Raw genomic sequence first — 26,387 nt, 5'->3', positions numbered from 1 at the left:
CTGGAGGTGGCTTAGCTCCTGCTACCTGCATCCCCAGTGTGCCCTGGTTCTTGTCCATTCCAAGCCCGAGTTCCAGTCTCTGAGTCACTCTGCATCCTGGCAATAAATTCTCCCTCCCCGATTCTTGGCTTAGCTTTGCCAGCGCTGATTTTAGTTGCGTGCAAACACGGAGCTGTGACTGATACAGAATGGCTTCATGAGTTCAGGCACCATGCCGGGCATTTCCCATCTATCACATTTATTTCTCTATTATCAGATAGAGTCTGGGCACACGTACACTCACTGACACATACTCATTTCACAGTCAAAAAAATCTCTGGCTCAGAGTACATTATTTGCCCAGCATTTCATAGTTAATAAGTCAATAAGCCAGGCCTGGAATTTAAGTGTATCTTGCTTTCCTTATTTGTCAGATAAGTTTAATTCCACTTAAACTACATGGTTACTGTGAGGACTCAACAAAACAATACAGGTGGAAAAGACACAGCATACGCTCTCCCATTTGGAAGCCATGTAGCTCTCAGAAGTCTCTTTTTTGAGAGGCATTTCTCAGGCCCAGCTGAGATTCTCTCAAGAGTTGAGAGCTTTCTCATGGGTTGATCCAGCTACCAAAAGCCACAACCCTGGACTTGGAGAAAGAAATCATTCGTACTTGGGGCAAACAATGTGGTCTGGGATGTGAGCCACATACTTGACATCTCTAGCTCTGGGAATCCCAGCAGGTCCACTCTTTAAGCTAGCTTGGAAAGGTCAGAAAGTAGCAGGCTCTGGCATGGTGGAATCAGGCCCGGCGGGTAAACGGATGCCTTCCTACAAGACAACAATACTCACTTCCCGCCACTCATCAGCGTTGGCCACCATTTCTCATCTCTCTGTTCCTCAATAGACTGAATCCTTCCTGCCACAGGGCATTTGCACATGCTATTTCCTCTGCCTAGTGCACTCTTTTCTCATATCTGTGAATACTGGCTCCCTTCATCTTTCAGATTTAAGCTCAAAATCCACCTATTCAAGGACATCATCCCCAGTCACCAAATCTAAAATAGCTACACACACCCCTCACCTCTCACCCCTATTCCAGTCAGTCTCCCTAATGGCATCCTGATTTAATTTCATCAAGCCAATTATCTCCATGAGATGCAGTTACCTTATTTATTTACTTCATTTATTCATTCCACATTTATTGAACACTCACTACATGCCACCTTTTGCTAGATACCCAGAATAGCAAATAAGGCAAAAAGCATGCATGTCAGCGGACAGTACTGAAGATAACTCTCTAACAGTGCTAAGCACCTGAAGACAAGCACAGCACGGTAAGGAACTAGTGAGCGACAGGGCTGTAATGTTAGATGGGGCAGTCAGGGAAGGCCTCTCTGAGAAGGGACATCTGAGCAAAGACTTAAATGATGCTTGCTTGTGTCTCCTCCAAGACAGAAGCTCCTTCAGAGAGCAGGGGCCATGAATGTCACAGCCTCAGTGCCGAGAAGCTGCCTGGTGCCCAGGAGGTGCTTGTGAAAGTTGAATGAAGCCTCCAGACAGCCCGGGGCTCTCTTCCCTGGGTGATGACATCCCTGCAGTGACTCATGGCTCAAGCCCTCTACCCCTTCTGGGGCTGACTCTGCTCATCTCTGCTCATAATTAGAAGGCGGGAACAGCCACAAGGACAGCCGCTAGAGAATGTGGCAATTCCCCGGGAACTGCTAGGTCAGGGATGGAGGTGAGGAGGGTCCTCAGGAATGATGGGCATCAGAGAAACATCTGTCATCTTCGTTGGCATTTCCCAACCTCTCATGACATGCTGTAAAGGAATGCAGCTTACTGGAGAGAAGTCAGGCTGCTGCTTTTACTGGGAGACTCGAAGTTGAGGGTTAAAGTGAATTATAACTCCAAAGAGGCAGCTGCCTCTAAGACAAGAGACCTGGGCTCCAATCCTCGCCCCATCTCCTACCTAGGAGCTGAGTGGCGTTGAGCCAGTCACTGAATCTCTTAAAATTTTGCCGATGGAAAAGATAACAACTCTTCAAAAAGATCCTGTATGTAAAGCACTTTGCATAAAGTCAGAGCTGCTGCTGAACCAAGACCCCACAAACCAGACTGAGACGTGATGTGATGCAAATTAAAACCACAATCAGATACCACAATGCACCCACCAGAGTGGTTAGAATTAGATATTGGCAATAAAGAGAACGAAACGACAAGCCACAGAGGAGAGGAGAGTTGTTTCGCAAATCACATATCCAACAATGACCTTCTGTCCAACAATGACCTTCTATCCAAGGTATATAAAGAACTCTCAGAATTCAACAATGAGAAAACCATCTAATTGTAAAATGATGGATGGCGGGGCGGGGGGGCAGGCAAAGACACGAATATCACCAAAGAAGGTATGTGAATGGCAACCAAGCACAAGAAAAGATGTTCAATGCCGTCAACCACTAGGAAGATACAACTAAAATCAGGAAGAGAGAGCCCTGCGCATCTGTCAGAACGGCTACAACAAAAGGACTGACAATGCCAAGTGCTGACGGAGATGTGAAGCAACCGGAACTCACACACGCTGCTGCCGTGGAAGAAGAAAGGCGGTACAGCCAGTCTGGACGCAGTTCGGCCGGGTTTGTTTTTTTTTTCTTAGCAGAGTTACTGAGATATAAGTGACACAACTATAAAATAAAATTCACCCACTGGTAGCGTACAATTAAATGCGTTCTACCATATTTACAGCTGCACAGCCAACATCACAAGCTAATTTTAGAACATTTTCATCACCCCAAAAAGAATCCCCATAGCCGACAGAAGTCACCCCCATCCTCCAGTCTTCCCCAGCCCTGGGCAACCACTGATCTACTTTCTGTCTCTACAGATGTGTCCCTTCTGGACACGTCACATAAATACGAAATCATGCAACACGTGACCGACGGCAACTTTCCTGTTACTCAGCCTAATGTTCTCAAGGCCCATCCACGCTGCGGCACGTGTCAGTACTTCATTCCTTCTTACGGCTGAATAGTCGGATCCCACCCTAGGCTTAGACCACATTTTGTTTATCCTTCATCAGCTGATGGACAACTGGACTGTTTCCACCTTTTGGCTGTTGTGAATAACACCATGAACGTTTGTGTTGCTATGTGGCCCTGCTTCAACCTGTCTCAGTGACGCTTTTCTCCTCTGCAGAATGAGGATAATAGCGCCTCAGAATCACAGAATGATGAGGGGCAGGTGGGAAAGGACTTTGCAACCGAAAAATGCCAGGATCCAGCAAGGCCCCCTTTTTCCAGTCAGGTTCCTGAATCTTTCAGAATCCTCTCTTAAAACTCAATGACTTAATGCTCCTGAACTGTACACTTAAAAATGATTAAAATGATATATTTTGTGTATACAATTAAAAAAAAGAAACCTCAAAGTCACAAAGGTTTCCTGAGCCCTCACCCCAGGCCAGGTCCCGGGCTGGCTGAGGATAAAACAGGAAGTTGGTTCCTCCCAAGCCGCCGTCCACATCCTCGAAGAGCAGAGCCAGTGAGGAAGCACCAGCCACGTGGGCTCCAGCCACCCTCCTCCCCCCGCACTTCTCTCAAGCTTCTTGGTTTATCTTTTCAAACTCAAGCAAAATTTTGCCTTCTGCTCTATTATAGTAATGAATTTATTTCCATGTCAAAAAAAAAAACGTGTTAAATAAATCGCCAGTTCAATGACTGATTCTCATTCTCCCAAACTGCCAAGTCAGTGGAGTTCTGGAGAAGTCCCCTCTCTCCTCTGGCCACATCTATCCAGCCCTGCCCCGAAGGGTGTGAGCCCCCGGCAGGGATGCCCAGGCCAGCCCCACATAAGGGAGGCAGGTTCCTGTCCCACTCAGAGCACAGGCGGGGAAACAGGAGCCACTCAGAGCAGGGCTATTTAAAGGCAGAGCACCTGCGAAGTCAGGGAAAGGTGAGTGGACAGACTCAAGGTGGGAGTCTGGGCCCAAACTTTGAAATCAGATCTAAGTAACTCCAACCAGACAGGTGACCTCCATGCTTGGAAACAAAAAAAGACACGCACATGAATCCATTTCTATGACGGACTTTGAACTTAGGGGACGATGCCTCCGTCCATCTGCAGCTCGCCCTCCGCTCAAAGGTCTCAAGTGATGACAACAGCTGCTCCGTGAGCCTCACTGCTGGCCTCACCAGTGGGGCTCCCACCCCTCAAAGCAGGCAGGCCCTGCAGCTCAGGGAAGTTAAAGAATCAGCCCTGCATCACTCAGGAGGTGTGGGAACTGTACCCAAACCAAGTCTGTCTCCATTCCAGCTGGGTCCGGGACACATCGCCCTGTGCTGCCCCTTGGCAAACTCCAGCCTGTTCCCTAAAATGTCACTGTATCCGTCTCTGCTCCCACCCACCACAAGGCCCAAAAGAAAAGTGGCGCTCTCTCTCGGAGTCTCCCGCAAGCATGAAGCCATTTTATAGCGAGAGTCTCCACGTTCGCTTAAGTCAGACTGGCTAGCAGATTTCTTTTTTTTCTAGCCTGATTTTTCTCTAATTCTGGTGGTGATGAGCTGCCTAATAAAATTATGCTAAGTTATGTGCATAGAGAGTAGCATCTTACACTCTAATTATTGGCCACATCTTTGAAGAATTCCTCTGCAAGGTCGAGGGTAATCAACTCACCTCTTTCTTTGGGTCTGATTAGTCATTTGGGGCCAGTTGGAGTCCCTGCCCCCAGTCCCTCTCCAATCCACAGGGTTCTGGATGTCGTTAGCTACTCCAATTGCCTTTTACGAAATCTGTTTCACATAAAAGGACAAATGAGAATGAATATTTGCCCATCTTTAAGACACTAGCTACATTCTTTTCCACAGCCTGTTCTCGTTACTCTTTCTTTCTTTGGGAGGAATTTGAACACAGCCTGGGCTCCCGCACGCAGTTCAAGACTGCAAAAGGCTTCCTCTTCGAAATCTGACCCAAGTGGGCATATTCTAGAAATGTAGCAGCTTGGAAGAACATGACTCCGTTCATCCTTCTCTGCCTATTCCTCCTCCAGACTCACCTTCTAAGTCTTAGGTGGCCTGCCTCCCAGGACTCGCCAGGGAGCAATCACTTCTACCCCCTGCACCCCGGCAGGGCTGAACAGGGACCCTTCGTAGTATTTGCTGAAAAAGTAAGAAGAAATTGCATCCAAAGGCTGGCTTCTTCTCCTGTTATTTAATAGTTAGTGTCATTTATGCCAATAAAGTCACAATGCAATAATGGGCAGGGGAGTAGGCTGATTCCAATGAGAGGGGCCTCACCTGAACTCCTTGGAACACAGAGGTGGCAACAAAGACAGACAAGGATGGGTCGGTGAATAGTGGGGAGAGAGTGAAATGGGGCTCCTCAGGTAGACCTCAGGTGCATTGGGCCAACTTTCATGATGCTTGCTTGGTCCTCATGCAGCATTCAGTCTGCATGACTGCGGGCCCTACCAGTCTACCTGCCCTCACCTCCTCCCTGCTCCTCCGTGGTCTCGGCACTCCAGCCATGTGCCCTCCTTTTCTGCTCCTCCAACATGCCCAGCCTTTCCAACCCCAGGGCCTTTGCACAACCTGCTGGGGGAACACCACTTCCCCTACAGCCTTCCACAGTTCCCTTCCTCTCATCCTTCAGGCTCCTGCTCGGGAGGTCCATCCTAGATGACCCTTTTCTGACTCCCACCACTTTCCCCACCCTCAGCTTTACCAGCTTATCACTCAACCTACCCCTCACCTGGCTTCTTTGGAGAATATTAGCATCTGTATCTGTATGTCCATTGTCTCTCTCTCTCACTCACTCACACACACAAACGAGAAGATAATCCCTATGAGGGCAGGGACTGTCCATCTCGTTCTCCACTGTGCCTAGAGCCCAAAGAACAGTACCCAACACAGAGTAGGTGCTCAGTAAATACTGAGTGAATGAATGAAATATTCACACAACTTCAACCCCTCTTTCTCTCTCTGGGTTCTATAATCTTCCTTGAAGGAAATTGTAAAATATACATATTCCTGGGCTTATCTGGACCCAATAAAAGGTAAAAAAAAAAAGTTCTTAAATCTCTTGAAAATGAGCAGCAGAGGCTTGGATCACCAAGTTCTCAGCATAAGCAAACAGAACCTGCAGGCTGAGTTCTAAGAAATGAGACCTGGCGGGTCACCGAGCCTAGGTTGTGGGGCTGGGGACTTCACATATGATTCAGTTACCCCAAACTTTAGGGGGAATCCGTATCAAAATAAAAACCTCAATATGGAAAGCAGAGGGTGGCTTTGCTTTGGCATTCCTGTGAGCAGTCAGGCTTTCTGAAAAGATGCTGCGTTGTAGAGAACTCATCCACAAAAGGGGAGCAGGAGGGAAGGGGAGAAACCCTAGGACGGGGCATATTTCTCTGCTAAGGCTTCAGATGAAAACCGATCTGGGAGTGCGTGATCCTCAAAAAATCTACCAGCCCCCGAAGTACTTAAGTTACCCCTCCGACCACAGCCACATGGAGAATGAAATTAAATCCCATGGAAAGATTTGACTTATTTTTTTTTAACATTATGCAATGTTTGGGTGAAAAAAGGAGGGGGGATATCAGAAGAAAATAAAAAAACTCATCTTTTTCCCAGAGTTTAGCAAAGCTATTTCGAGCTTTTAATGATACATTTCACCATCACTTCATGGGTACGTTTTGCGAGGCGCGAAGGCGGGACTGCTCTGTTATGTAACCCATTTAAAGTAGGAAATTAGCAAGTCCTGAATGAATTCTGTTACTGTGCTCCGACTTCTGGAAAGTTTGGAGCGACTACAGTTCTATTTTGAGGTGAGCAAATCCATCATTTACAGATCTCCTCACAAATACCGCAGGGTTTCAGGTCACCCTGAAAAGTTTCATAACAAAAACAGTTAAAGTACTTGGGGTGTTGGAACATTTCGTCTCCAGACCTTATGAGCTTGAAGAGTGAGGAGGGCAAGGCTTCTCAGTGGCCAATTATTCCAAAATGCAAATATCCAAGATCAAATAAATTATTCATCTCACCCCCCAACCCCCAACCTCGCTACGTGTTTTGTTTTGTTTTTTTCTTTCAAGCTAAGTCCAGCAAAACAGTCTGGTCAACAACATAAAAAGAAATGTCTGTTTTTAACGGAGCTGTTGGCCATGAAATAAATTCTGAAGCTCTGAAAGCAGCAGCATCTTGAAACAGACTTGTTCGGGTAGGCTGCTGCGCCTGCGGGGTTGGGGAAAACAGGAAACGGAAATGTCTCTCAGTCCTCAAGTTCCCCCTAGTGGCTCGAAACGAGGAGTGTCTGCACATGAACGGAATTTCACAGCCGGCAAATGCAGTCAGAAAACTTTACACGGATGGCCCACGTTTAAGGAGAAGTCCTGTCCCTCTGTTCCTCTTACAAGCTCAGGTCACAAGAGCTGGTGCGTCATCCCCCATGCGCCTGGGGGACCGCGGTCGATGGCGGCACACCTAACACACAATCCCCTTTCTAATCCACAAGCGAGCGCGAACCAGTGAAAGGAAACCAGCAGCCTGCCCTGCAAACAGCTGCTAATGAAAACACGTGGCCAGGTGGATGCATGGCTGACCGGCTTCCTGAGATGGGGGTTTATACTGCTGGGCTCCTTTGGAAGTGAGGACTCTTACAAATGGCAAAACTAACACACGCAAACTGTATTTGTGTTTTTCAGCCTCAACACTTTTGACGCTGGGTTGGATGATTCTGTTGCGGGGCTGTCCTGTGTGTTGTAGGGTCTCCCTGCAGCATCCCTGAACTGTCCTCATTAGATGCCAGCACAGAACCACCGAAAATGGCTTCAGATATGGCCATGTGTCCCCTGTGGGACAAAAATCACCCGTTTAAGAATCACTGGATTAAATTAATAAAACACGACGTCCCCTGCATCCTATACCACAGTTTAAAAAGCTCTTTTTCCCTAAAACTTGTGACCATATTCCTAAATTTTCTTCCCTAAAACTTAAGTGACCATATTCCTAAATTTCTATCACTTACTTATAAAAAAAAGGGGGGGGGTCCTGCCAAGCAATCAAGCACTGTGTGTATAAATAAAATGTTTGCCTTTTTTTCTATTTATATAAATCACTTTTTGAAATTCTCACATGCCTGGAACAGACAACAGTACAGAATAATAAATAATGCATGGGTTTGGCATTTGGTTTGGGTTCTTTTCTGAAGTTAAAATAACTGGAGAAAAACCAATTTACATTTATGTACCAAGAGATACACATAAAATAGGAGCGTTACAATAAAAAGCCCTCATTTTGACACCAGAATTCATGTTTCTGCACAAATTAAAATGACCCCCAAAGGCACAGGTACACAAGCTTTATTGGGCAACAGCAACGGGCCAGGCTGGAGGACAATGAAAGAAGAACCACTCAGTATCACACAGGATCGCACGTGCGTCATCACAGGATGGAGAATTTAAATTATCCGAGAGTTCCTGCTAAATCAAAGCTCTGTACCAGAGCTTCCCTCTAATCAAAAAACGCTGTCCTGGTGAATCTTTGCAATGCAGATTACAGATAAAGAGGAATTCTAACAAGGAATTCATGGAGTCCCAGAGGAGTTTGCAGTCAGCCCCACTGCAATGAAATAATAAATTAGCCACAATTTTTTTTTTAGGGGGGGAACCATGCCCCCGCCCCACCTGCCCCCAGAAACAGTATTCACGGACACTGCCCCGTGACACTAGCGGACCATGCCTCCAACCACAGTGCGCCGGAGAAGACAGGTTCACAGGGGACGCTGCGCAGGTCCAAGCATGAGCTGCGCTGCTCACGTGCTTCTCAGCTCCACCCAAAAGCAAAATATGTTTTTTTCCCCCAAGACGGAATGGACATAATTAATGGAAATATCTCCTAAGATGTACATATAAATGACAAGGAAAAAAAAAAAGCTTTACGTTAAAAGAAGGGAGAAATAAAATCTGTTGTCTTTGCAAAGCTCCTTGTGTATTTCTTAAGGAAAACAAAGCCGGGAGTGACAGGATTTTAACCCAATGACAACCAAGGATGTCCTCAAAACACCTGAGGTGACATCATACACTCACACATACACACATTTCAGACACACAAAAAAGGTCAAAGATAAAAATGGCTGATAGGTGTTTGCCTTAAACAGGATGGAGCAGAACAACACATAGGTCTCACGTGCAATTTCGGCAGAGGTTTAAAACACTGCCCCGTAAAGGCGAGAGGGCGTTCCCACCCCCACCCCAGTCAAAACAAAAACAGTCTAAAAGCAAAAGGCTGGAGGAAGAAAAGCAGGCATGATCATGTCAACTTCCAATGTGCACAAAAGCCAAAATACATTCAAAATCATCGTCAGTAGAACCTAAATTTTCAGCAGAAAACATACAGAGGAACAGGGTAAGCAGACGTTGGTATTTAAGATCACTGCTACAAAAAAGGGGGTTTCACCTCAGGCAAGAGAGTCTGGGATCTGGATAGAACAGAGCTAACAGTGGGAGGAACCCCAGCTCTGGGCCTCCCAGCTCCAGGTGGCTGTAAACAGATGGGCTGCCCCGCGTCCAGGCGCTCCCGGGATGCCCTCCGTGGCTGCGGGCAGTCCCGTGCCCCTGGCGGCCCGAGTCCGCGCAGCCTGGCTCTCTGAGCGCACACATGCTCTCAAAATTAGAATCAAAGCGGGCAGGCAGGAGAAATCACTCAGGATGGGGAAGCCTGTCTGGTCATTTTCCTCGAGAAAGGGAGGAAGGCAAGGAGGGGAGAAAGAGAAACCAAACAGATCCCATTCTTGCCCACGCCCACACCACCATCACCCCAAAACATAATAAAAATAATCAAAGGGAGTTACTTGGACAGAAATACCCAGTGCTGTCGTGGGGGTGGAGGGAGGCTGTACTTTTCACTTGGACGAGAAGTATTTAAGCAGCACTGACTGTGTGTAGGGGGGCCTCTGCCTCCGGTCAAACTGGCTGCCGGAGACTCGGCTCCAAGGAGTTCCAAGGCGAGCGGAGCGCCAAGGTGTCAATGGTATTTCCTGCGTTCCTTGCAGGTGGGTGAACGGAGTCCTCGTGGCCGAGGTTTGTGAACTCAGGACTTTTCTGTACAACAGCTCGGGTTTTTGTTCATCTTCTCCCCATGGCTCGGCTAACGCAGTGAGCGCCCACGTCTGCTGGGTCCCCGCAGGGTTCACGGGCTGGTGTGTGCAGCAAAGGACCGTGTGCTCAGCCGACGCGAGGCTCACGCCCCGTGGGTCCCCGGAGTTTGAGAAGCACGTGTGTCACTTCCAGACACCCCGGAACCCCAGTGGGGGGTGGGAGCAGGCTGCCCGCGGGCAGGGTGGCTCTCCAACGAGGCCGCGGCCTCCACTTGCGTTTGGCCCTTTGCACCTCTGAGTGCTCCACCACGGTGTGGTCGAGACGACAGAACAAGGCGGTCTGCTGATGGCACAAGCAGGTACCTGTGGCTTCCAGGCACGGCTCCTTCTGCCCCTGAGATGCCTTCTCCCTCCAAGACGTCAAGCAGGACTTTGGGTGTTGACTTTCAACGTCAATTCAAGCACCTCGATCAAAACTGGGAATTAGGGAAAAGACCAAAGAGACCATCTTCACTCCCTGTATCTGCTGGAAACATCTAAAAATCTCCTAACAAGGGTTCCATGAGACCTACCTGCAGGAGCCATCACCTGTCTGTCAACAAGGTTAGGTTCAGAGTTTGAGAACTCAAGAGCAGAACTACTTTTAGACTTTCAGGCTGACTTCCAAGCAGAAATGCTGAGCACAACTTTCTCCCACCTGCTCTACCTCTGAAATCACCCAGCGGAGACGTCAGACTCACCCTTTCTGAAAGCTCTGGACAAAGATCCTCTTCCTAAATAACCATTCACTCAATGCAACATCTATTTTCTGCAGACGCTTCCTGTATGGCAGAAATGGCTGGAACAGAAGGGGAAAAATACTGCAAAACTGCAGCATCTTAAAACAAAAATAGAAGTGATGTCATAGCCAATTTACTGCCACTCTAAAGTTTTAAAAGGGCAACAGAAACACACAGGCATATTAAGCACTCTGAAGTCCAGGACTATCTGTTCCTCGTGTCCCCAGCTCTCCAAGAGCAGCCTTCCCCGGGGAGAGTGGCCGTAACTTCCATCCCTGAACTAAGCACATGAAGAAGTAGCTGGCTGGAGGGCTGGAGGGCTGGAGGGCGTGTACTCATAAAGAATGAATCACAAACCCAAGACATCAAACACACTCAGCTCCTAGAGTTCTACCAGCTTAACCCTTACAGTATCTGTGGCTTCTGCCAGGAGAGACTCGAAACCCAAGAACGCCTTGCCCTGCCATGCCCGGTGCTTGCAGATCCTCTCCTGCCTCTGCAGCCAGAAGCCCCAGCTTTGTAAGAACCGCACACGCGTGGGCCCCAGCCTGGTGCGGAGAGGAGTCGGCCAGCTCCCCAGGAGACGTGCAGGCAGCCGCACGGAGCCCAGCCCCCGGAGCTGCAGCCTCGCCTCCTCCCACTGGGCCCCTTGCTTGAAGCCGCCACTGACGAGTGGCAACACGTTAAGATGCCTCTGCCTTTGTCACTCCGTCCTCAGTAATTCCTCCTAACAGGAAACAGATTTCCGTGGAAGGAAAGAGCCCCAGCCCCTGACCTTTCCACCGCGGACTCAGAGGATCTGAGCCACATGTGCTGTGTTGTCTGACGAATTAGTTGGGTCTCTTATCACAGTGCCGACACGTTTAGGGCTGTTCAGTGGCACGTTTCCTGCTAAAACAACTCTGCTGAAAATGTATGAGGGTGTCCTCAGATAGCCACAGGCTTTATGCTTGTAACCGGGTCCAAACAAAGCGAGAGAACACCTTTGAAATTCTTTTACGAGGTGGCAGGTGACATTAACCCCCGGGCTGCAGACGCTGAATCAGAGGGAGGCTAACGTGCTGGATCTTCGGCTCTCCCTCCCGTTTATTCAGGGTCCCTCCCCCTCTCTTCTTGTTTGCCTTTGTAACCCCAGGAACCCCGTGCAGCTTCAATAAGCAGGACCACCTCAGAGGGCCTATTTAGCAGTTCTGAGCTGAGATTACTGTCTGGTTAACTTTTTACCAAATGTCACTGTCTTTTCCCGCAAATACTAAGAGCTTTATCTTTCTCTCAGACCTGTTTTTTAAGAGCAGACAGACGTAAAAAGTGCACACACATTAGGATTGTTTAGAACAAAACAAAAACCCGCTACAATCTTCAACCGGACAGAAACTTTTATCACATGACAGCAAAATTCAAGTCATAAGGAAGCCTGCACAGTGACCCACGTAGAAATCCCCTCAGGGAGTCACCGGCTGTAACGTAGTCACATTCACTCAAAGGCCAATCACCGGGGGTTCAGACGGGCCGTGAGGGCCCCTCCCGGGAGCCTCCCTCCCCTTGACTCAGGGTCGGGGCTCCGTGGAAGCCCAGGGCCTCTTCACATCAGAACTGCACATGGTCGCAATTCCTGCAAAATCCACAGGTGGCGGTGACTATCAACCCGACTTGACCTCCGTCCACCGGGAAGGCGCGGAGACGGGGTCCTCCCCCAGAGCGCACAGCCTAGGACGTGAGCTTGGAGTAGCTGGGAGGGGAGAACCGTCTTCGCAGGTACTTGAGGACGTAGAGGGGCAGACAGCTGACCAGAGTGATGACGGACACTTTCCACAAGAAGGACAGAGTGGCGATGAAGTACACGTCTGCAAGCAAACCAGAGCACGGTGGTGAGTGGGAGGGGGCCGCCCGGCGTCGCCAGCAGGAGACCGCAGGCGAGCGTGGGTCCCAGCCCCTCTCCTGCGCTCACTCCCAGAGGGATGCACCGATAATGCCTGACCTTCCTGCCTCGCTCCTCCTCCCTCTGACCTGCTCTGGAGCTTCCTGACCTTCTGCGAAATGCTATTTTCAGCAACTTGGAAAAGAAAACTACAGGAGAAAAAAAATCCCTTCAGGTGTTTTTGATTTGGAATCTGACAGCTGGAGTGTTTCTCTCTAAATCCAGCAGAAAGGGACGCTCAAACACACGTTTCTGCCTCCCAGCATCTTTTCCCCTTCACCTCAGTGACGGTCACGAAAGCCAGAGCCAGCCCGAGGGTGCTGCAAAACGGGTGGGAACCCCGTGTCAGGAAAGGCGTAACTTCAGTGGCAGGGAGGTGGAGGGAGTTTGTTAAGCTCCCCTTCCAGCTGCAGGACAGTCAACCCCGCAGTTAGAAGGTTTTTTTCAAAAGAGGAGTGACAGCTAGTGATCTTCAACAGGACCGGCAGCGGATGCCCCGGCAGACACCTTTCCCACCTCTGGAGCACAGACTGGGGGCGATGCAGCGGGCACCGAGTGAATACCTACTCAGTGCCGGGCCCAGGGCCCCACCCACGTGCTGCTCGCCCAGTCCTGTGGCTGGTCCACGTCTAGGGCGGCAGACTGAAGCTTCCTGAGGACAGATCTCGTGTCTTCTAAGCCTCTGTGACTCCCAGGTCTCAAGCCACTGAGCACACAGTAGGTGCTCACAAAACCCACTTGGAGAGACTTTTCAAACAAGTGTGATACTGTTCTAAGACTTCACTTTTCATGGGAATGCTCCTTTTCTCCTTTATCAAAACCTTCTCAGGGGGACGGGTATAGCTCAGTGGCTGAGTACCCACTTGGCATGCATGAGGTCCTGGGTTCAACCCCTAGTGCGTGCTCTACCACTGAGCCTTACCCTCCCTGCCACTGAAAAATAAATACACAAATCTAATTATCTCCCACTCCAAAAATTAAAAAATAGTAATAATTAAAAATTTTTAAATTAAAACCTTCCTAAGGAGCATTTGCTCATAAACAAGAGGCATGATCAAAGATGCTTTCCTGATAAGGCAGTTTCTCAAGCTAACAAAGTCTCCTGCTGGACGAGCACTTACGCTCCAGCAAGACCAGGACACTCACCGTCTCCCTAACTCCACAGAGCCCAGCACAGTGGCCACCTCCCTGCAGAAAGCCACTAGGTCCTTGCAGAACTAATCCCCTTCTAAGCCAGCAGGCACAGAGTGGTTTTAAAGGAAAACACTCTATATTGGTATCATGCCCGATGGCTTCAGTTCCAAGAGGCTGATGTCTCAACTGCTGCTTGTCCCAGGGGATGCCAGTAAGAAACAGGGGGCAGCTGAGTGCAAGGGGACAGCTGCTGGACAAAGAGCCCAGGTCAGGCTGCCTTCCTTCACAAGCTGGTGAGACCCCTGGACCTGACTGGCAGACTTTAAATGTGGGGGTTGAGGGGGGGTGTCTTACCAATAAATTCATGTAAGAACACCAGGGAGGCGATGTAGCAGGCCAGGCTGAGCAGCTCGGCCACGGTCATAAGCCAGTGCCAGGTCTGGATGGTCAGGGCCACCATCAGCAGCTCCGTGAGGATGAGCGACGTGAAGGAAATCGCCACGATGTGCACGAACTCTGACTCAAACAGCAGCAGCGCCCCGTACATGATGGTGCTCCCTGGGAAGCAGAGCAGAGGCCGGTGGGGGGCTGCTGGCACCCACCTGCCCCCTCTGCTGGGAGCAACGCCTCCCACTCCTTCCCCATCGAAGCCTCACTCTGCTCACTCAATTCGACTCCTTTTTTTTTTTCCATTTAGACATGAAAGGTACCACACATTAAAGGAGGGTAACGAGCAGTATTTTGCGGAGATTTTAAAGAACGGCATCACATTCTAGTTTTGCCATGTTCCCTTTTGACATTACACAATCCAGTCTGTAACTGGACAGAGAGAGGGAGAGAGAAGACGGGGGAGAGAGAGAGGGGGGGGGGGAAGCAAGAGAGGCAGAGGGAGAGAGAAACCATCTGAACTGGGTGGAAAAAAAAATAGACACTTTAATGTATTATTTAAAATGACAGATGTAGCAGGGAGGGTAGGGCTCAGTGGTAAAGTGCACACTTAGCATGCACGAGGTCCTGGGTTCAATCCCCAGTCCCTCCGTTAAAAAGACAATACAAATAAAATGACAGATGTAGGCAGCCACAAGGGAACAAGCACCTTAAGATCCCACTTATACGAGGGACCAAAACAGTCAAATTCATAGAGACAGAAAGTAGAATGATGATCGCCAGGGGCAGGAAGGAAAAAGGAGTCTGTTGTTGAATGGATATACAGTTTCAGTATTGCAAGATCGAACAGTCTTGGAGATCTTGTTTCACAAGAACGTAAGTACACTGAACACTAGTGACCTGCACACACGTTACGATGGTTAACTTTACGTTACCTGCTTTACAACCCCTACTCCTCCCCATCCCCCCGATGTAGTGGTAGAGGCAGCCAAGCAAGACACTCAAAGAATTTGCACTGATACTGAGGAGAAAAGTGCAGCTAAGTTTTATTCAGGATGGCAGGAACTGAATGGATAATGTCTCATGTTGACCAAAAACGTAGCAGCATGAGAATATTACTAAAAATCAGAGGCAACAGACCCTAAACCCTGAAATTCCTCAAGTGACTGCCTGTTATAACAGCACCGGGGCTGGAGCACTGCCTGTTAGAACGAACTGTTCTGCAGGATTTGCTTTCTTTAACAAGATACACACATGTCACTTTGTTACATTTCTCAATAAGACCCCCTCAACTGGTTTTAATGACAATTTAGCCTCCTGCCAGCAAACTGAATGGTCTCTACGCTTTCTGACTGCACCATCTATCAGCAAAACACATTAAGGATTAATCTCTAACATACAATGTGTATTTGTAAATTATCTGTGTGTCCCTGTGCAGACACACAGAGAGACAGTAGGACGGCTGTACCAATATAAGTAGGTACATCATAAAACATCCATAAAAATAGAAATTCTAAAAGGAGTAAGGAAAAAACAAACACAAACAGAGGTTTTGATATTTCCTTCTCATATTCCAGTAAGTAGTCTTATAAAGCCTCTACAGTCTGGGAGACGCTCTCTGGAAGCCATGGATGTAAATATGTTTTTTAAACACTACAATTTGACCTCAGAAAAAGGATCAGAATGTTCCAGAAAGCAACTACTTTTTGTTACACTGACTCCAACACCCCATCAGGCTCTGATTAGTATTTGTCATCTTTTTCTCTGACTTTGTCTCCATTAAGCTGACAGCACCACCTCACGTATGCGACTTGGTGCCGAATGTTTAGGTCCTTAGAACACGCTGCGGGGTGGTCCCTCAGGGCACAATGTCACACCCCCTACTGCTATTTTAGGATTCCGCTGCTTCCCTCTGTGCTCTACAGACAATAGGATAGTGCACAAGACAGCAGGTGGTTCCACCCTCCCTTACCTTGATAGATGCTGATCAAAACCCATATCAGGAATGTCTTGTAGGACAACGGTCGTCCCTGCGTGAGAGAGAGGGAGACAGCAGGTCACCGCGTGGCGCCAATGGCCTCCGGCGACTTGCCCGACCAGACAAGGCAACCGCCTGTGCTCATCGAAAAAGTGGCTTACACACGTCTAAATACATTAGAGATATTATGTTTTTTTTTTAAAGAGAATTGACATCAGATGGAAACAAATCTGCTCTTTATTAAAAACCCCTTGAGGACAAATAAATGAAATTATACACACACACACACACTTTTCAAAAAGTGTACACAAGAACGCCTCTAGGAACAGACGCAAGTTGCAGCTACAAAACGCAACTGAAACTCTGAAAGCAATCAGAGGCTTTTAAAAAAAGTCGTTGGCTGCTTTGCTTTCGGTTGCCATGTTACAGCACGGTTTAACATTCTTTATCTGTGCGTATATTACTTTCAGATAAAATATAAACTCCCAGACCTTCCTCGAAAGTAAGAAAACCACCACTTCAAGTGTGCTCACATCAGATGTGGAGGGTCTGTGCGAAATGCATCAGAAGCAGCACGGAGAACCCAGATGAGGAACAGACAGGAACACCCGCCCTCAGAGGGCTTTCGAGCTAGTCAGCGAGTCACAGAGCAAGCTAAGTGAGCTTGTACGGTGGGCTGAGCTCAGTGGTAGAGGGCGTGCTTAGCCCACATGAGGTCCTGGGTTCAATCCCTGGGAACTCCATTTTAAAATAATAATTTAAAAAAAAAGAAATTGGGAGGGAGGGAAGAAAGGAGGAAATGGGGGTGGGGGAGGAAGGGGGAGGGGCCCGGGCACCTTAAGGAGGTCCTTGTAGAGCTCAGGATACAGCATGGCGACTTCCGACTTGACGTCTTTGTCCAGGACCAGAGAAAACACAGGGAACATGGTGTAGATGGTGGAATAGCTGGGAGGGAAAAATCACCACAGGTGAAGCACCAGGCAGCGAGCCATGTGCTCCCCCAGCCTCTGGAGCCCAATTTCCATTCATTCAGTTGAGTGGCCGGCGTGTGCCAGGGCCAGTCTGAAGCAGGGAGATTCCAGATGAGAAGCAGAGGCTTTCGTGCTAGTCAGTGAGTCAACGAACAAGTTCAGTAAACCGTGCTGTGTGTCGGACGTTAAGTGCAGAGGAGGAAAACCTAATGGGGAGGAGGCAATGAGACGTGGGGTGGGGGGTGTCATTTTGGAAAGGGCAGACAAGAGACGTGGCATCTGAAAAAACACCCACAAGAGGTGAGGGGCAGCCACACCAGCAGTGGAGGGAAGAGCACCCCAGGCAGACAGAGCAGCGAGTGCAAAGGCCCTGAGGCAGAAGCGTGTCTGTCCCATTGAGGAACAGCAAGGTGGCCAGCGTGGCTGGCGCTGGGTGGGTGGGGGGAAAGAGGGAAGGCGAAAACCAAGAGGGAAGAGGAGATCAGGTCATGGGAGGCCACGCAGAGCATGGCTCAGGGAGCCCCCAGCTCTGTTCTGGCAGGTGCTGTCACTCTTTCAGGACCTGACACAGGACAGTCCATTCTCCCAATAAGAAGCAGGCAAAATTCGAGTGCCTACTCCCAGGTTGAACTGGTGAAACACAAGAAGATGGAAGGCATACTTTGTAAGACTCCCTGGGGATCCGTCGGCCTCTCTGGACTTCCTGCCTTCATCACCAGGAGGGCCCTGCCAGCAGCCCTGCCTAGGGCAGGTGGGAACCAAACACCACCCACCTGGGTAACTCAAAGACTAGTCAGGATTGGGGGTGGGTGTGATGGCAGCAGATGTCCCAGGGACAGCCTGTGTCACCAGGTCAGGGGCACACACTGGCCAAGCTCTACCAGGTGTAACCCCGGAGAACCAGGCTCTGGCCCGCCTTGGAGACCCAACGGCAGGATGCTCCAGCAGGGGGGCACTTTCCAGATCCCCCTTCCACTTTGTCCAAGACCCTACTGACTCTGTGAAGCATCAATCTTCCCCGGCTTGCCAATCAGCTGACAACCCGAGACTCCCGTAGGAAAGCATTTTTCCATCATCAGGTTCAAATGGACCACAAACATATCAGATTCTACCTACAGGCTTACCAGTTCAAAAATGTATTAATTCATGAAGGTTCTAAACCACATTGCCAGATCTGCCTTGACCAGTGACTTGGGGACCGAAGGATCTTTACACAATATTCCTTCTTTCTTCTGTGGCATTTTAGGGAGGTTTCATGAAAAATCAATACCTTGCCCGGACTTCCTTACCCAATGATGAGGAATCCTTGGTAGAGCGGAACGGAGGCAAAGTAAAACACGGAGGAGAAGACGGCCTGTACCAAGGAGAAAGGAGGACATTACCAAAAGTCAAGACTGAAGCCCTTATGTGTGCACAGTAAAAACTGCAGCCAACGCTTACCCAGCACTTATTTTATACCTGGACTGTTACAGCGCTTCAAGTCTACGAGCTCATTCAGTTCCTACAGCAACCTGATGAAGGAGGGACTGTCATCATCATCCCCATTTTACAGGTAAGGAAAGTGAGGCACAGACAGGTTAAGTGACTTGCCCAAGACGACACAGCCCATCACTGACAGAACCAGGAGTCCCACACAGGGAGTTCAGCTCTAGGGTCCACTCTCAGGCCGTCTGTCAACACTTAACTAAGTTAATGAGCTGGACCTGGGACTACTTTGTATCTGATCTTAGTGACTCCGGAACAACCCATGAAATCAAGGCCTAACATCCCCTACATTTTACAGACAGGGAAACGGAGCAGATAAGTGGCGCTGCGGGTCTCAAGCCCAGTTCTGTCTTCAGGGGCCCACACTCCCGACAGCTCAGAATCACGGCCTGTCCAGGTGTGCCGCCGATAAACAAGTTGCCATGGAAACAGATAAGGAAAAATATCCTCTACCACGAGGATGTGTACCCGTTGCCCTGGAGGGTGGGACCAGCAAGAAGGCTTCAGTCCTTACATTACATGCTTTACTATTCTTGGACATTTTTACAAAGAGCCCATAGCCTGCTACTTTTGCAATTAGACAAAAGCAACAGAGATATTCACAAATCCCTACTGAAATGTCTGCTTCCCAATTTGGAAAACATTCGCTACTGGCAGTGAAACACAGGCAGAGGAGATAAAATCAGACTTGATGCTGTTACTTTCTTCTCTGAACATCTACCGGCCGACAGAAGCAAAGTGACCGCAAAACTAATTCCTACTAGTGTAAGACCCAAGGGAGGCCAGAGACAACTGCTGCCTGAAGGCTTTACAGAAACTGAACGTGGAAAGGCTGCCCCAGCCTAGTGATCGCAAAGAGCGTGCAAACGGGGACCGCTCCCCCATCACCTGCCGCGGGCGTTCGCTTGGCACAGAGCTCAGAGCACAGGTGACAGCCAGGGCCACGGTCACGGGCAGCCCTGGTTGCACCCTGGTTGCACCATGGTCGTGATTTCAGAATTAATAGGTGAACGCTGCTTTTCGAATGATTTCTCACCCAGGCTGGGCTGCTGCACAGGAAGGATGGTGGTAAAAATGTCAAGAATCTGGTGTTCAGTTTTACAAATCAACATCAGGAGCCTCTTTCTCTAAAAGGGACAGACTGACCAGAAAGCCTTCATCTTGGAAGGAGCACTGTGGAAAATAAAAGTGCCATGTCTTTATCTGCCCAAGGGGCCGCTGTCAAGGTGCAGCTCTGACGGGACTTACTCTCAGCCAGCCACGTTCAGCACAGTGGACGGGGGAAGGGCGTTTTTTTTTCCTGTAGCACAAAGAACATGTCCTCATCCCAGAATTTTTGTCTGAATCGATGTTCATGGTAACATACGGACATTACAGAAGGCAGCTCCTCCAGGCCAGCTTTTGCGTGTTTGCCCAGTGGACGAGCTGATTAATCTCCCGGTGATTAAAACCGTGACGTTATCCAGGTTAGTTGATGAGCTAACATAAACTAAAAAGTACAGACATGGTCGGATGAGCCGTAGCAGCTGTTAGAGTTTAGATCTAGATCGTGTTGAAGAAAATCACTTTGAGGCTCCTTCACTCATAAGCACAGTAGATACTGAAAACTTCTAAAGTCCCCAAGGGCAGGGGCGAGGCCAGCGGTACGTTAATGAGCACCACTCGAGTCACTTTGAACAGTGGGATGTCTTTCGTGTACGATTAAACACCTTTCCACAAATTAAAACATCACCTATGTTTACGCATTAACCAACTTCATTTTTACCAACAATGGTAAGGATGCCTTCAGCATCTGATGCCTTAGAACAACACTCTCTGCTTTTCAAAGTAGCCCTGTCTGAGGGGCAAGGGCCAAGATGCCTGAACACAGCGATGGAGAGATCTGGTCCCTGTTCTTCAGGTGAAAAGTCTGAGGCCCAGAGTGCGAATGGGACTGGCTCAAGATCGCACTTGGTGGTGTCAGAGAGAGACACGGTTCCAGGACGTAGCATCCTGATGTCCCCACCACTTCACTGGAGGTACTCGTCCCCTCCACACCCAAGAAGGAAAATCAGCCAATAGATTTTCAACACCCAAAATGTTTTCTTTCCCTCCCTTTGGCCTCCTTCCTCCTACACGCTTAACCACTACAGCCTGAGGACAGATTTCAAAGGAGCTGGTTAGAGAGAAGGAGAGGAAATACCTTATATATTCTAGAATCCTTTTGTGAGAAAGCAAGATGTCACTCCCTGGGAGGGCTGACAACTGGGATAACGAAGCTGGACGCCTAGCCGAGCTGCACCGGAGGCATAACTGTGATGCCAGGGGCCAGGCTGATCCCACCTGGGTGCTCCCCACATGTGGTGGCAGCTCCGGCTCCTCTGGATGGAGTGGAGACGGCGAGGCCTTGATTAAGAGTACAGATACCGGGGTACCCACCCCTGGGCAGACTAAACCCCTGAGGGCTGCTGCACAAATTCCTCACCCTCCGTGAGCCGCAGCCTCCCCATCTGCAGAATGGGCACAGGCTGCTGCTGCTGTGAGGACTGCAGGGCACAGGAAGCACTCAAGAAAAGTAAGTTACCCTTTGGTGGCTGTTCTCTGCCAACTTTTGCTTCTTCATGTGGAAAATTCAGGGCCAGTGTATTCAGCGGCATTTAACTCTGCATCATTCCCTCTGGCAACCCAACGAGAACAACTGCCCCCCAGCTATCAGAGCCCCACCATTTACAACCCCACCCACTTACTGCCAAGTCCCGGCCAGGCACCACCAGCAATGCTCCCACCTGCTCCACACAGCAAGAATGGCCTTCGCCACCTAAACAGGAGGGCTCTGGGGCACTCCGAGCTCTGTCACCAGGAATGTGGCCAGGTGGGGTGGGGGAGGTTTTAAACTGGCCAGGTGAGGGAAACAGCTCCAAAGCGGAGTCTCACTCTCCCGCACCACCGTGACAACCACGTAGCCACGTACACCCGTACACCTGTGCACGGCTGCCCGCCCACCTGCCGGGGGGAGACACGCGCCCCCGCCCACCCACCTGCATGGTGCTGATGCAGAGGCTCCTGTGGATCACAAACTGGCTGAGGGCAGCTGAGCGCTTGTAGCTGTTCCGGCCGTGCACCATGAGCAACCGGCCAAGGTGCTTGAACTGAGTGATGGAGAAGTCTGCGGCCAGCGAAGCCTGTTTTCCTTCCTAAAATCCGATTAAATCAGGCACCGTCAGGAGCACCGGAGGTCAAGACAAATGCATTTTTTTTTAATTGAAAAAGCCAGACACTATAAGGAGATCTTTGAAGAACTTCAATAAAGAGACTCTTTGGTTTCCAACTATACATGGTTGGTGGTCTGAGTCTAAATTTGATTTAAAAAGAGGAATTTATGTAAATAAAAAACATTCTGAATCACAGATAGTTTTAACTGGGAGGTCAAATGGATCTAGTAGGAAGCCTCGGGAGTTAGGCTCAACCCCTAATGTGTATCAGAAGCAAAGAATCATTCAAAGGTAGGAATGTAACAGTCAGCTCCCTTAAGAGTTAAACCTGGGCGGGGAGAGGACTGACGCTACTAATAATATCAATTTAAACAGCCCCCAACATACAGCTCTGCACGTTCACAGAACTGGAAACAATTCACAGAGCAGCCATATCACAGCATTCTCTAATTCTAAAAGGTATGTGTCGGATGCCATGGACCTTCTGCAACAGGAAGACACAAACTCTCCTAAGGTGCTCTTCACAACAAAAACACAGAACCAGAATCAAATCCATCTGACCCGTCATGGGACGATCTACCACTGTCCTGAATGCTTCAAAACACGCCCCCTCCCCACCAGGAAGATGGAGAAAAGTGTTCTCCATGAAAGAAGAATAAACAGCCATGAAAAACCGCTAATAAATGCAATGTGTGGTCCTTCATTGGTTCCTGGAGATCTCTGTTTAAACATTTTGAGGACAAGTGGGGAAATAAGACTGTGAATATTATATAATAATATCGTATCAACGTTACATTTGGGGTGAGGCAGTTATTTTGCTTACATAGGAGAATGTTCTTGTTTTTAAGAGACCCATGCCAAAGCACTGAGGGATAATGTTATATCTGTAAGTACTTTCAACTGACTCACAGAGAGAGAGAGAGAGAGAGAGAGAGAGAGAGAGAGAGAGAGAGAGGGAGACAGAGGGAAACAGGGAGACAGAGGGGGAGGATGTGGCAAATGTTAACAGTGGTAAATTAAAGCAAAGAGGAGACAGGTGCTCACTGTTCTTTTTCAACTTTTCTGAAGGAGCTACATTTTTCAAAATAAAAAGTTGGAGGGAACGTACAAAATGATGGCTCTATAGTTCTGATGTACAAGGAAATTTAAAATACAACAGATTTAACCAAGGTGCATTAAGAACGTGTATTACAATTTTAAATTACACATGAAAATAATATATAAACATGAGCAAGATGTGTGGGTGCATGTATATATTTATGTGTGTGTCTATAATATTATGTACACACCCATAACTGGTAGCATACACATAGAGAGAAATTCTGGAAGAATAACCCAGGGCACTAGTTCGATGCAGTCGTCTCAAAGAAAGGATGCACTTAACCAATTTCTAAACTGTTTCCATTTTTACAGTGAGCACTTTTTACTTTTCTACTCCAAAAACCAAAATAATCAGAATATAATTTTTAACAGAAAGGAAAATGATTTAGTTTTATAAAGCAACATGTGAAGAATTCAATCTGTTAAAATCAACTGTGCTTCTTAAAACCTGCACTAAAGGAATCTACACAGATTTCAGACATAACATCTCATTTCAAGCATCATTTAACTCTGCAACTTCAAATAACTGTCAATCGGACGAGAAAAAAACAGGAAAGCAGAGAGGGTAGAAAAGAAAAACAATTGGGGGCATTAGCCAAATTCATGAATATACCAAACAAAATGTACAGGGGAGCATCTCTGGCCCTCACTCCGGGCCTCTGTGCTCTTACTGTGCACACAGTTCTAACAAACCCGGTGACCAACCTTCTTTCCTATAGTCACCTGGAGATTACAAACAAGAGAGGGCAGGGCAAACTGTAAGACGCAGGCACACAGTTGACAGGGAAGGAAAGAGAAAAGCTGTTATATTATAACAAACAAACTCAAACAAACTGCAGCTGTCACAGCCTTTTAGTGAGGGCAAACCATGCCATGTTCTTCCATAATCCCCAAAAGATCATCACACGGCGCGATAACCGAAGCTTTTACTGACAATGCTACCAGGGAAAGGTTTGAAATACACTCCCTGTCCCCTAAGAATATAGCAAAACACTTTCTTTAAAAAATTAGGTTTCGGAAAGCAAGGCCTCAGCGTCTGTCTGTAAGAGACAGTGATGCAGATCTCTGACTTCCAGGCAGTGACCTTTCAGTGTTCTAGGTAGTAACACAAGGTAATTATGGTACATGGTTCCTTATGCTTAATAATTCTAAACTAGAATTTCCAGAAGTATTTAAGTAGTCTCTTGGAGGGAAAAAGAAACTCCAATGGGTGGAGCAGAGCAGCTGACATCTTAAGGTCGACCACCGGGCAGAAACCAGCACCCTCCCCCCTTACCGTGTGCTTACCTTTCCCTCGACACCCACGCCGCAGTCTGATTCCTGGATCATACTGACATCATTGCCTCCATCACCTGCGGGTCACACAGACCAGAGAGAAAAGCCAGGAAATTGGGGAGAGACAAGAAACACAGCCTCCATGTTTCACTGTTATTTCAAATAATCATACACCTGTCGCCCTTCACTGCATGCCAAGTGCCTTTTCTGCAAGGTTCCACGTAACTGCTCTAACAACCTGCAGTGTCAGGCAGAGGAGCTGAGAATCAGAGGGCCCAGGGGAGTGGCTGAGGGTCGGGTCCCAGTCATTAAGTAGCAGCAGGGGGATCATGTCCACGCCATGCCATGTTCACAACACCACCCACCCTGCCTCCGAGGTGTGAGTGCCATGTCTTTATCAGCAATGATGGACGGTGCACTTACGGAACATTTACCAAGACGGCAGCCAGCACTTTTTAAATGCTCCTGCCCCTTTGAGTCCTCACAAGCAGCATTTGAGGGAACCAGCGCTATTCTCCCATTCTACCAACCAGCAGACTGAGGCTCAGACAGGGAAGGAAGTATCCCCTCCTGGGGCCCCCAGATGGTGAAAACCAGCAGCCTGGACCCAGATCGCTCTCTACAGCGGAATCTTCACCGCCGGGGTATCTCTGCATCTTGCGTCACTACAAACGGAGCAGAAGCTAAGGAGGAAAGCCCTCAGCCTGCCTGTTGACTCTTTCTCAAAGTGAAATAAATACTAAGAATAATAAAAACAATGACAAAATAGGGCCAAGTGTGCAGGGGGTAAGTACCACGACCTGAACAAGTGGCCCGGGGAGCGTGAAGAGCCCAGCAGGGAACCCACGCAACCCCGCAGAACGCGGCTGAGCGCAGGCGCCTACCCACGGCGCAGGTGAGCTTCCCCGTCCGCTCCTGCAGGAGGCGCACGATCTGGGCCTTCTGGGTGGGGGCGCAGCGGCAGCAGACCACGGCCGGGCACTGGCAGGCCAGCTCCATGAACTCGTACTCGTAGTACTTGAGGCAGACCTGGTAGGACGCGGGGAAAAGCAGCAGGTCAGCCGAGGTCCCCACCGCCCCCCAGGAGGAGCCGGCTGGCAGGGTCCCCACGCCCACCTCCAGGGAGTCTCCAGAGATGACCAGGGCACAGTCGTGCTTCCTGCGGAAGGCGTTCAGCTCCAGGTGGGCCTCGCCGCGGTTGGTCACCTAGAAGGGAAGACGGGGTGAAGGAGACCTGGCTCTCCAGACAGGATGGAGAACAAACAGGTGGCTTCCTGAAGCCGCGGGAGGACAACGGCCACCCCGGCCTAGGACCCCTGCCCTCCCCCGCCGCCAGACCCAGAGCCGAGGGAAAGCCCGTTTGTTGGATTCTGCAGGGTATCGGGACGGTCTGTAGATCAACCATCCCCTTGAGTTTCCCCCAGAAGGGCCGTGACCCACGTAGCAAAATAAGAGCAAAAAGCAATTGGAATTCCATCACATGCCCAGCACTGTGCTCAGCACTTTCCATGGCTTTTCACCCCGTTTATTTCTCACGAGACTCTTCGAGGTGCCTGATAATAGCTCGACTTTATAGGGAAGCAAACTGAAGCACAGCAAGATGTGTGAGGCTGCCAACGGCAACACAGCTTGGCCACTGCAGAGCTGGCGGCGGCAGCCGGGCACCTAGCAGGGGGCCAGCTTTTCTATCAAGGCCCAGTTGTTAAATGGTATATGTTCTGTGGGTCACACAGTCTGTCCATCCCAACTCTGCTGCTACAGTGCCAGGGCAGCCACAGACGATGCAGATCAATGCGCAGATCCTGCATTTAAATAAAACTTTATTTACAGGAACAGGTGGCCAGCACACAGGCCGCAGTTTGCAACCCCTGAATTCTAGAGCATACAGTGTGTTCTCATTACTTGCTATGCTCCCGTAAAGTCCCTGGGAACACTGAGTTAGTGACCACTGAGCCACTGCTCCTGGGGGAGATGCAGGGCGAGGTTCCTGCGAGCCTCTGGTCACAACACTTTTGTCCATCAGCCAATACATAAGCTCATTTTCTACGTGTCTCTGTTTAAAGACACCTTTTAAAATATGTATTGTTGCAACACGTCACACATAGA

At 49.0% G+C, this 26,387-nt stretch overlaps 1 protein-coding gene across 1 annotated transcript in view; it reads right to left on the bottom strand.

Annotated features, from left to right (window-relative positions):
• Window positions 1–8,310: 8,310 nt before the first annotated feature.
• ATP9A (ATPase phospholipid transporting 9A (putative)) overlaps window positions 8,311–26,387 on the bottom strand; it is a 121,745-nt gene continuing 103,668 nt past the window's right edge. The window contains exons 20-28 of the mRNA XM_031433609.2: window positions 25,398–25,487; window positions 25,166–25,310; window positions 24,294–24,358; window positions 21,732–21,887; window positions 18,519–18,583; window positions 17,095–17,203; window positions 16,253–16,310; window positions 14,248–14,451; window positions 8,311–12,685 (exon numbers count right to left, since the gene is read on the bottom strand). Coding sequence (XP_031289469.2) covers window positions 12,549–12,685; window positions 14,248–14,451; window positions 16,253–16,310; window positions 17,095–17,203; window positions 18,519–18,583; window positions 21,732–21,887; window positions 24,294–24,358; window positions 25,166–25,310; window positions 25,398–25,487 — 1,029 coding nt within the window. The 3' untranslated portion in view covers window positions 8,311–12,548. The remainder of the gene's footprint in view (window positions 12,686–14,247; window positions 14,452–16,252; window positions 16,311–17,094; window positions 17,204–18,518; window positions 18,584–21,731; window positions 21,888–24,293; window positions 24,359–25,165; window positions 25,311–25,397; window positions 25,488–26,387) is intronic.

This window comes from Camelus dromedarius, chromosome 18 (genome assembly GCF_036321535.1).
Source record: "Camelus dromedarius isolate mCamDro1 chromosome 18, mCamDro1.pat, whole genome shotgun sequence".
Classification (NCBI taxonomy): domain Eukaryota; kingdom Metazoa; phylum Chordata; class Mammalia; order Artiodactyla; family Camelidae; genus Camelus; species Camelus dromedarius.
Note: the sequence above shows the minus strand (reverse complement) of the source record. Positions and strands in the feature narration are given on the sequence as shown.